General features: G+C 36.3%; 1 protein-coding gene across 2 annotated transcripts; it reads right to left on the bottom strand.

The window, feature by feature from the left end:
• Positions 1-4,594: 4,594 nt before the first annotated feature.
• LOC121763283 (transcription factor DIVARICATA-like) lies at positions 4,595-8,894 on the bottom strand. Of its 2 annotated transcripts, none has more exons than XM_042159287.1 (3): positions 8,613-8,894; positions 5,635-6,015; positions 4,595-5,283 (listed from the first exon to the last, which is right to left on the bottom strand). In XM_042159287.1, the coding sequence occupies exons 1-3, from the start codon at positions 8,633-8,635 to the stop codon at positions 4,719-4,721; spliced, it is 969 nt and encodes a 322-aa protein (XP_042015221.1). In that variant the 5' UTR covers positions 8,636-8,894; the 3' UTR covers positions 4,595-4,718. The 2 variants fall into 2 exon arrangements, with proteins under 2 accessions (XP_042015221.1, XP_042015214.1); XM_042159280.1 differs by having other exon boundaries at positions 5,635-6,036.
• Positions 8,895-11,968: the final 3,074 nt, after the last annotated feature.

The following is an 11,968-nucleotide window of genomic DNA, read 5'->3' on the forward strand; positions in this document are numbered from 1 at the left end:
TGTTAGGCTAGGACATGTGGGTGAGAAGGGCATCAGGGAGCTGGCTAAACGTGGTGTGATGAAGTTGGGTGCACCAGAGAGGCTGAACAAGTGTGAATCTTGCATTCTAGGAAAGGCAAAGAAACAGCCATTTCTCCGGTGGGAAGCACACCTCCACGGCACCCTTTATGTATGCCCACAGTAACCTATGGGGGCCATCTCCAATAGAATCCATAGGTGGAGGTAAGTATTTCATCTCGTATGATGATCACTCAAGAAAAGTGTGGATTTATATTCTAAAAGAGAAGTCCCAAGCATTTGAAAAATTTAGAAAATGGCATGCTAGATATGAAAATGAGAAATGGTCAGTGCTGAAATGTATAAGGACTGATAATGGCATGGAATTTCTGTCTAGTGAGTTTGATAATTTCTGCAAAGTAAAGGGGATAAGAAGGCATAGGACAGTGCCAAGAAACCCTCAATAAAACGGATTGGCAGAAAGAATGAACAGGACATTGCTGGAAAGGGTAAGATGTATGCTATTCTATTCTGGAATGCCAAAGAAGTTTTGGGCAAAGGCCATTTCTACTGCAGCTGCTCTCATTAATAAATGCCCCTCTTCAGCAATATCTGATGAAACCCCAAATCAGAGATGGTATGGAAGCTTGAGAGATTATTATGCTTTGAAGCTTTTTGGGTGTGCTGCTTATGCACACATTAAACAGAATAAGTTGGAACCAAGAGCAAAGAAATGGGTGATGTTGGGATACCAAGATGGAGTGAAGGGGTACATACTGTGGAATTTAGATGGAGAAGGTCAGAATATTATTGTGAGCAGAGATGTGGTATTCAATGAAGAAGAAATGCCATTCAAGAAAAATATAAGAGCCTCTGATGGTGGCAGTAGCTCTAACATGCAGAACTTTGAGTTTGGTGAGGGATCTGCTGGGGCAGATACTGATGAGGATACTGAGATCACAGAAAATCAAGAAGAAGGTGGAGCACCTAGTCCTCAACCAGCTCATAATATAAGTGATCAGGAGCCACCCAGGCAGCAAGCTGCTGCAAGTCAGGAAACCAGAAGGAATCCAAGGAGAAGTGCAGGCTTACCTAGCAGGTTTTCAGATTATGATATGAGCTTCTTTGCTCTATGTGTAGCAAATGTACTTATGTTTTCAAAGCCATCAACCTATGAAGAAGCCATGAGTTGCAAAGAGAGTCAGAAATGGGTCAAGGCCATGGAAGAAGAAATAGAGTCCCTACTAAAAAATGGGACTTGGGTTTTGGTGGTTGATCTAGGGACACAGAAACTGATCAGCTGCAAATGGTTGTTCAAAAAGAAGGTGGAAGTGGGGGAGGTTGAAAGCATACGTTTTAAGGCAAGGCTGGTTGCTAGGGGGTTCACACAAGTGGAAGGCATTGACTACACAGAGGTGTTCTCTCCAGTGGTGAAGCACACTTCCATTCAAATTTTGTTGGCTATGACTGCTCATTTTAATTGGGAGCTGCATCAACTCGATGTGAAGACAACATTTTTACATGGAGATCTAGAGGAAACAATCTACATGATGCAGCCCAAGGGTTTTGAGAAGCCTGGAGCAGAAAAGAAAGTTTGCTTACTGAAAAAGAGCCTGTATGGACTCAAGCAGAGTAGTAGGCAATGGAACAAGAAATTCCATGAACAGATGGAGCTAATGGATTTTGAGAGATCAAGCTTTGATAGCTGTATGTATATCAAGAGAAAGGGAGATCTGATAGTTGCCTACCTATTGTTGTATGTAGATGTTATTCTACTGGCTGGATCCAGAAAGTATGAACTGCAAATTGTCAGGAAGAACTCAAGCAGAAATTTGAAATAAAGATCTTGGGGAGGCAAAGCGGATCCTAGGTATGGATATCATCATAAACAGAAAGAAGAAGGAGCTAAAGTTGGTTCAGGCTGATTATATCAGAAAGGTGATAAAGAAGTATCAAGTAAGAGATGCAAAGTCAGTCTCCACTCCATTGGCAGGCCATTTCAAGCTCAGCAAGGAGCAAATGCCAAAATCAGATGAAGATAGAAGGGAAATGAGCCTGATACCCTATGCAAATATAGTGGGCAGTGTAATGTACTTAATGATATGTACAAGGCCGGATGTTGCTCATGCTATAAGTGTGGCCAACAGGTATATGGCTGATCCGGGTAGAGAGCATTGGGCTGCACTGAAGTGGATCTTGAAGTACCTAAAGGGATCTGTTATGATTGGTTTGAAGTTTTGGTGGTGGAGCCTGGTCTGAAAAGAATGAAGTTCTTGAGGGATTTTGTGATTCGGATTATGCTGCAAACTTGGACAACCGAAAATCCCAAAGTGGCTACATTTTTACATTGTTTGGCACAACAGTTAGTTGGAAGTCAAATCTACAGTCTGTGGTTGCATTATCTACAACCGATGCTGAGTATATTGCACTAACAGAGGCTGCAAAGGAAGGAAAATGGCTACAAGGGATCCTACAAGATCTGGGAATGGAGTTGGGGGCAGTGAAGATCAACTGTGACAGCAACTCAGCAATCTGTTTGGCCAAACACCAAATGTTTCATGAAAGGTCAAAGTATATTGATGTAAGGAGGCACTTTATCAGGGATGAGATCCAAAGTGGGAAAATCAATGTGGTGAAGATTCCTACTGAGGAAAATGCCTCAGATATGTTGACAAAACCTCTGCCAGCTTCGAAGTTCAAGCATTGCTTAAAGTTGGTTGAGATTGTGGAGTGTTGAAGGTTGAAACAAAGTTTGAGAAGGGAATTTAGATATTGGTGGAGCATTGCAAGGACAAGGTGGAGATTTGTGAAGGTGTGTCCGTGCATGCACTGATGCTAGCCGAGTGATAGAGCCGTTGAAGCTCGAGGAAGAGATCAAGAAATGAGCTCGATTTTGGTGAGCTCGAACTAGCCGTTGGAGATAGCGGTTATAACTGATTTTTGGAAAGTGAAGTCAGTTAGTTTGTTTCTTCTTCTCCATCACTTATATAGCTCGATTTCAGTTGTAATGCAATGAATGAGATCAACACAATACACATACTTACTACTCTAGTTTGCGATTAGCTTTGAGTGGTTGAATAGTGAGAGTGAGTTCCTTGTAATCGAGTGTTCCCATCAATAAAATTCCGGTCATCTTCTCCGTGGACGTAGGTGTTTCTTCACCGAACCACGTTACATCCTTGTGTGTTTTACTTTCTTATTTTTCTCATTCTTGTGAGTGTGAGATCGGCGGTATCACGACGCAACACTTTTCTCTTTTCCATTCTGTTCATTCTTCTTCTTTTCATCTGCATTTCTTTTCGAAAAATTGCCAGAGTGGAATGTGAGTGGTGAAAGGAATGAGAAGACAAAAACATTAGGACTATTGGGATTGTGAATGTATCCATACATTACATTTGCACTTCTGGAAAATAAGACTGAAATGAAAAAAAAAAAGTGATGAAAACGTGCAGTTTTGTGCACACCATCGGTTGTTATGCACAAAACTACATATTAGAGGATCATTTCCCACAAGCCTCATTAAAAGACAAATTGGATAATGGGAACGTAATCAAATGCAAACTCTATATATTGTACAAACTTCAAACTATGATCTGGACTATTAAAAAATATCAATAGATGATAAAATAACAGTAATAGAAAATATCAACACAATGTCAACGGCTGATACCTTGTTGACATTGTGTTGATATCAAAATCTTGAAATTTTACACTGTGTTGATGTTGTGCTGACACTATGTTGAAAAATTTAGAGTTTATACAATATATAGAGTTTGTAGCATTCGGGCATGTAGCTTGTAGTTGCCTTCTCGAAGGCTAAGAATTGGTCGGGTCTGAGAGGTGTGATATCGCCTCTTTTTTGGTTGAACATATTCTCAAATATGCATTGGCATTTCAGTTTTTATCAAAGAAAGGATTTTCTGTTGTGCAATTTTGTGCATTATATTTATATTATTAAACTTATTTCTACATGCACCAATATTGTCCGATGACTGCACTGTTTTATCATTTTTTGTTATTTCCTCTTATTTTTTGGCATCTGCATCAATAAAATTAGTTGTCGCAGTTTGTTTATTGTTTAACATTTTTACAGTTTTAGTGTTCATACAACTAAAGATTATTATTAAATTTATTTGTAAGTGCACTAAAATTGTGTTGGATTTTATCCATATTCCTTTATATGATAGATGAGAAAGATTTAGTACACGAACAAATCATGGACCTGACTACAATAATGAAAATCTATTTATATATTAAATGAATTATTGTATAATATAAAAATAAATAAATATCACCATGAGCTCTAGTTATGAAATTTTGACAAAACAAAAATGCTTTATTTGTTTACATAAACTAAATCAAACAATTATATTCTTTACATGAAATTTTGTAAGGATTATAAAATTTAAAAAGGAATTTTACTAAAACACTGCACAATTTTGGTGCACATAAAAGTATGTTTTTTTAATAAAGTTGTTATGGATAATGAGAACGTTAAAATTATTAATAGAGTAATGGATTGTGCATAAACTCTGTATTGTTGAAGGGAATTGAAAATAAAAATGAAACAGTTTAGTTTTGTGCATAGTAGCAGGTGTTATAGAGAGGTCTCCACATTCCCTCATCATTAATAGAAAAATGGGATAATGAATGTCATCTACACATCGATATCATAATGAGGGTAAAAAAAGGAAAATCTATTAAACTTCCTGACAAGAATTTCAATCCATAAAATGAGGGAAGAAAGAGAGATCCACATCATCCAAAATATCTGTGCTAGCACCGATATCATAATGACCATCAAAAAATAGGTCAATATCTTGCCCTGCTGCTGCATCTGTGCTATTCCTGGGATACCTTGCCCCCCGCATTAGCTTGTTTTCATCAGTACTCAAAGCTTTCTTAGGGCGCCCGCGCTTCCTGAAAGCATTACCTGAAGTTACCGTGGCGCATCCGGACAGTTGTTGGGTTCCAGCATGCACTGCTGCTCTCTCGATATTTCCAGGAAGCAATTCTTCGTCGGTTCCAGCTGTTGAAGACTCTCCCTTGCAGCATTCGAGCATGGAGCTTGTAGTTTCCTTCTCGAAGGCTAACAACTGCTCGGGTCTCAGAGTTGTGATATCAATAATTCTGAGCCGTTTACCCTCTTTTTTGGTTGAACTCAGCCTTCTGAAGAACTTTTGCGCATGGCTTGCCACTTGGCTACTCGATCGTGTTCGCACACTATATTTCGCAATGTCCTCCCATTCACCCTTACCGTACATATGCAAACCATGTAGAAATTGCCTGCAACAAACACAGAATTTGCGGTCAGTTCATTAGTGTGAACCTATTCCAAAAAATGATGCTTCTCAAATATGCATTGGCATTTCAGTTTTTATCAAAAGCAAATGTAACTTTATAAGTGAAGATGCATAACATGATTAATCATATGAAGCCATGTCTTGGCTATGATAAATGCCTTTCGACGGGCAATGCCTTTCAAGTTCTGACAGGCGTGACATTGAGAAAAATTGTACAGTCTCGTCTCAATATATATAGTGGATATTAGGCACATCAACAGTATAAAGCATTTAGCGATCTTTGCAAAAATAAAATATTTCTTCATGAAAGTAAGATGTGCTTAACGCTTTTTACCTGTGTTCCTCTTCTGTCCAATGAAGCCCTCGCTGCACTTGCTCTGACTCCAGCTTCTTCTCTTCTAGAACATCGCCTTTGTTCGGATAAATGGACAGAGGCATCTTGCCAGACTCAACAGCCATCACACTTAAGGCTTCATAGTGAAGTTTTAGATCTTGAACTGTTTTCCCAGGAACTGCCAATGCGATCTTACCCCACACATCAGCATCATTATAGTGGGTTTTGAGAGCAATCTCGAATGCCTTTTCCTCCTCCCTTGTCCAATTTAAAGATGTGTCTGCATCCTTTGATGCAGCATCAGCATCCATCCCCATCGTCCAAAAGCAGTTGTTGGATGTCCGTTCTGAATCCATTTTCGATGCAACTGGGAAAGCTTGACTGAGAACAGAGAATGATGACCTGTAAATTTTGAACTCTCAAATTTATTGAAACAACTAGCATCAAATCCATCTCATCTTGCTAAGTACCTCAAATACTCACGAAGAACTAAAATATGTGTGCACTATAGATGTATGGCTTTGTGTTATATACACATACATGCAAAACAAAATATGTACAGAAATGAAAATAATGAGGTGTTTTATATGACAACTTGTAAAATAAAAATACTTAGAAATAGTACTTAGAATGACAGGAGTGAGTGATTAATCAAACAGGGTTAAAATTAAAAAAATATCAACTGTTACTCATCAAAACTAATTGTGAAAATGAGTAAAAAGGTAGGAATTTTGCATCCAATATTACCATTGAAGGACTGATCCCTTAATATTTTATTCGAAAATACACAAGCAGGAGAGTACAAAACATGCATACAATTGGAGAATCCAAAAAAATAATTTGGGGAAAAGAAAAACAGTCCCACACTCGCATCTGCAATACCATTACATCCAAGCACTCCAACTAAAAATCGACATTTTGTGTAATATGCAGCAAAAATAACACTGCTTCACGAACAACATTATTTTTAAAATAAATTTGTCAATAGCAAACATTACTAAAGAATTATCACCAAAAGTATGAACTTAAAAACACTCAGAAATGTTGTCCAAAATAAAATCAAGAATCTCAATTTCAGCGATTGCTCTACATTTACTTTTCTGTAGTTATTTGTGTTTTCTCTCTTACTTTATTTGCTAAAGCATTAATGTGAACTTCATTGATTTGGACAATTATTTCACAAACAACATCAACTTACCAGATCTTCTTTCCCTTCTATGGAATTCAACACGCAGTCATTTCAAACATATAATCTATCATTAACTACACAACGGAGAAACTAAACCAGTAATTAAGTTTATACCTTCATGAAAATATATAAAAAAGATGCAATTTTTCTTCATTTGTATATAGCTATGTAATTAAAATTCTTTAAACGACAGATCTACCTTCAAGGAAATAATTCTTGGCGAAGACTGCACAAAAAAGGAGAACTGTGGCCTCCAAATCCTTAGAAATTATGCTTATTCTCTGAGAAATTTCCACCCTCTAGATTTATGGTAAAATTTACTCTGAAGAAGAATAGACAATGGACTAACCTGTGCTTCTTATATAGGCGCTGGGCATACAAGCTAGTGCGCATGCGTTACAAAATGAAAAGATCCTACTGTCATTTTTGTCCTGTGTGTATTGCTTAGCAGCCAACCTGGCTTTCTTAATCTTTTTGTTTTGTAATAATCATTTACAATTACAGTTGATTTACTATGCACACTCGTTCACACTTATGTATATTGTAGGGTCAGCTATTGTGAGTGTAGGTGCCATAAAGGTCTTGTGACGTGTGAGGATAGGTGTTACATATGCAAGCATCTGCAAGCGTTATAAGTAAGGTGTGATTAATGCTATTTTCCACTATTCTATTTCGGAATAAGTTTACATGTGTAGCTGCTCAGAAGCCACTTGGCCACCTTTGTAATCTACTATTTTCTTATTATTGTATTCGTGTAATTAACTTATCGCATACGTGTATTTGCCTAATAAACATAAAAATTTACTTTGATACCAATACCACTTATTAGTTGGAACGTCTGAGAAAATATTAGAAATAATACGGATTAAATTAGAGTCGACTAATAGGACTACTCATGAATGAGGCAGAGTACTTTCACACGGAACAATTATAAGCCATAGCAATCTTGAACAATGAGAAGAAGTCACCTTACTAATTCTAAACACATTAGATTAGGCAACAACATACATCACAAATTTATAATGTAGCTTATGAAAACATACTTGTATTTGATTGTTTGTGCTCCAAAATCTCAAGGTATGCGATGGAATCCATAATTTCAAAAAATCTATACTTGATCAAGGAATAAATATAGGCACCTATATATGAACTTCGAACAATACCCCCCGTATTCGCTACTTTAAGACTACACTAGACCAAGAAAAAGATTTCACATTATGTTCCCCAAAGATCGTGATAGGAATCCACGATTGTTTTGGTTTTCTATCCACACTTGGAAGTTTTACATTTGTTTGAGTAACAATCCTCACAAGCATCTTAATCATCTTGTTTAAAGTTACCTGTAGAATATTTCTTTTATTAGTTTACGCCAAACTCTTCTACTACTACTAAAACTACGACTTCCACACCAAAAAATCCGACATAAACAGCAGTAATTATGTGATCCTTGGCAGCTGAAAATAAGCACTAACACACTCCCTACATGTTAAAGATCATCATATTTTCCAGTAATTCAGAACCTTACTGAGCTAAGATAATAACAAAGAACAAGTAATCAAATCAAACTCATCCACATACGAATTATAGATTTGCCAACATAACAATTTAACACAAGGGACCAACAATCCAAGTTAATCGACATTGATAAGAGCACATTGCACACAACGTGTGGAGATATCATACATAGGCATTATTAACACAATCGTCACTCGAGCATTCCGTCGAACAGATAGAGAGCATGGAGAAGCAGAATTAAAAGGCTGAAAAAAAATTAAGGGAATTTGTTCACCTGTATGCAATAGATGTAGCCATCCAATTTCCGAAGACGGAGGGGCTTCTGTATCTTCCCCCGGCGAAAATAACGCCGGAAAACGGACGTGTATCCGGCCGTTCGATGGAAAAGGATCGGCATTGGAATCACTAACAATACTAACTGAGTTTTCAATCAAACAATGGAGCTTAAATTTTGCAATGAATCCAACTTTGAGCTTCTGTTCATTTTCCTTTTCCAGATCTTTACTGATTTTATCAATTTTATTTTAAACTTTGAGACATATTAATTTTATGTCAATTTCTTGTAATTGTTCTATCTGTTCTATCCAAATTATAATTGTTTATTTTAAATAGTTACCTAAAAACTATAGGCATTTATTTTATACAGAATTTTTAGATAGTTACATTTCTAAAAATTAAAACTAAAAGATAAATACTACTCCTAGTACTAGTATTAATTATAGGGGAGTGTTCTAATTTATCCTTAAAATTGTTAACTATAAACAAATGATAGATTTTGGATTATAAAATCAAACATAAAATCATACAACCACAAGTACCAATAAAGTGTACAAAAACTGTCAATTGGCAATATACAAAAAGTTAATTTTAACTAACTTCTTAAAAATATCTAAAAACATTAAACGATTATTTTAATTAAATTATTTTTTCATACAACATATATCAAATTAAAAATAATTTTATAAGAATTATAATGAGATCTTACACATGTATATTCCGATGTCAAAATTTTTAAAAAAATCGTATATTTTCATATTTTTCGACAAACAACTTAATATGTCAACATAATATGTGTACAATGTCAATATTAAATTATGCTGACATATTCAATGCAATGTGTTGATATCTTTAATACACTATATTGACATTGCGATTCAAAACCCTAAATGTGGTAGTTAATCTCATCTTTTAAAATATGAAAAATGAAACTATACAAGACAAATTATAGACCATTAGATCTCTTAATTTCTATGATCTTAAATTAGTTATAGTTAGCAACAAAGGGGTAAGTTAGCAATTGATCTCATCCCTTTAGTTATATACTCTCTCTGTCCGCCATTAGGAGTCTCATTTCTTGACGGCACGAGTTTTAAGAAATGTTAAGAAAAGTGGATGGAAAAAAGTTAGTGGAATAGGGGTCCCAGTTGTATAAATTAGTTTTAAATGAAATGTGAGTGAAATGAGTTAGTGGAAGGTGGAACCCTCTTACCGTTTATGGTAAAAGAGAACCGGGACTCCTATTCGTGGACGGACTAAAATGAAAAAATGAGACTCCTATTCGCGGACGGAGGGAGTATATTCTTTCTCACATTATAGTTCACACATTTTTTGGCACATAATTATCATACATTTTGTTTTGTTATAAGATCAATATATCCACTTGCAGATCTAGTGACTATTTCTCATACTAATTTGTAGTCACTTTCAAGGTGAGACAATTGACCCAAGGATTTAAAATTGCTTCACATTGAAGTTAGTGGAATGAGAGTTCCACTTTGAAATATTATAATAAAATGTGAGTGAGAATGAGTTAGTGGAATATGTGGTCTATTACCAAAAATGGTAAAAAAGTGAAATGTGACAAATTTTGTGGGACGGACGAAAATGGATAAATGTGACAAATTTTCAAGGACGACGCCATTTGAAAAGTGCTTGCTTTGTGTCTTTCTTCTTCAGTGTGCATTTGTATCGTTGTGGACTGCTCAAGTCAAATCATCAAACTGATCCGGCTAGCTAATTATATGCCCTTCTACTTGTGAGAACAAGTTAGTGGATCCAGTTGAAACTCAGGCTGATCAACTTGATTTACTCCGACTCGAGAGAGAAGAAATGAAAAACTCAAGACAAGAGTGTTTTCAAAACCTTAACCCACTAATACTATTAACTAGTTTAGGGAAGTAAGGATCGATCTCACAGAGATGAGGCATTTGAGATTTGCATGCTGGACACGAAAGGGGAATGGCTGCGGCCACGCTTCTAGGGGTGGGTTAAATTAACTACTAGACTGGGAAGATTAAAGTTATTAAACTGATCAACTCAGCTGAACTTTTCATAAATGGACAAACAAAATAAACGGGGGGCTGTCAGTCCCCTGCAAAATGTACGATAAAGTAAAACCTTTGTAACGGCTTTATCTTCTTCGCAAAATCAACTTGGAAAACAGAGCAGAAATGTAGATCTGAAAGATCAAAGAAGATTAAATTTCAAATCAGCTCATAAACTAAATATACTTCTAAGATCTAAAATACAACTATGTAAAACATGAAACTAACTCATAATCATGCATTAACTGAAACATAAACTACTGGATCTAAACATACTACGTATTCTCAAGCATAAAACATCAGTTCTGAACAAATCAAAGCAGAGCAAAACATATCTAACCTAGAACATGCGAAATGAAAAGGAAACTGAAAGCAAATCAGAAACATCATGCATAAAACAGAACACGGTGACTTGAAATGAAAGCATAACTTCGAATCCACTAAGTCAAAAGCATCAAACGTCAATAACAACAAAAGTAAACTGAAAACAAACAAGGAAAATAGGAAATTGTTTCATCACCCCTTATCAGAGTGGAATACAGAACCGAAGGCTGAAATGTGCAAAAAACAACCACGAAAAGCGCCAACTAAGTAAACTAAACTAGAAAGGAACCAAGTGTGTGTGTGTGTGTAAAAATAGGAGAACGGAGTGTTGGAGCTCCCAATTTCAGCTCTGGAAGAGAACCGAAAACTAATGAGTGACACCGATTGAAACCCCCTCATTCCTCCTTCTCTATTTCCATTTATAGGAAGGTGTGAGGTCTTGATCCTTAGGGCATTTGTCTTTTGAAAGGTCATCTTTACCCTTTGCCCTCAAGGATTTTTTCTTGTGCGACGCATTAGTCTTTCATTTGGTGCTCCTCTGCTTGTTATTTGCTTCACTTGATCCGTTTGTGCAACGATTTGGCCCCTTCTCCTGATCCACTTGTCCGCCCAGTTGATCAACTTAGTTTCTCAAAATGGCGGACTTATACACACACCTGGCTCAAAATTAAGCGTTAGTTTACAGAATTTGATGCAGTTTTACTACGAAACACATGCCCGAAACGAGCCTCATCAAACTGCTCACACTTAACCCATACTTGTCTTCAAGTGTGATAGAAAAGAAAAAGAAAAGAGGGAAGTTTCAGGCATTGTTCTTATAGAAAGCAACATAAAACAAACGCAACTACATGGCAGATTCTAGGAAAAGAAAACACATATACTAAACACATTGCTATGTAAAAGGAAAAACAGAACTGGTTTATAAAGCTTGGCAATCGTCCTCACAAGCTTAAGGTCAATCCAATTGTCTACAGTGTCAGAT

The sequence above is a fragment of the Salvia splendens genome, chromosome 2 (assembly GCF_004379255.2).
Source record: "Salvia splendens isolate huo1 chromosome 2, SspV2, whole genome shotgun sequence".
Classification (NCBI taxonomy): Eukaryota; Viridiplantae; Streptophyta; class Magnoliopsida; order Lamiales; family Lamiaceae; genus Salvia; species Salvia splendens.

Excerpts from the sequence above, each read along its gene's own strand:
- LOC121763283 (XM_042159280.1), bottom strand. The coding sequence starts at position 8,635 with ATGGCTACATCTATTGCATACAG. Across the intron at positions 6,037-8,612 it reads GCTACATCTATTGCATACAG|GTCATCATTCTCTGTTCTCA; the intron begins GTGAACAAATTC and ends CAAAATTTACAG. Across the intron at positions 5,284-5,634 it reads TGGACAGAAGAGGAACACAG|GCAATTTCTACATGGTTTGC; the intron begins GTAAAAAGCGTT and ends TGTTTGTTGCAG.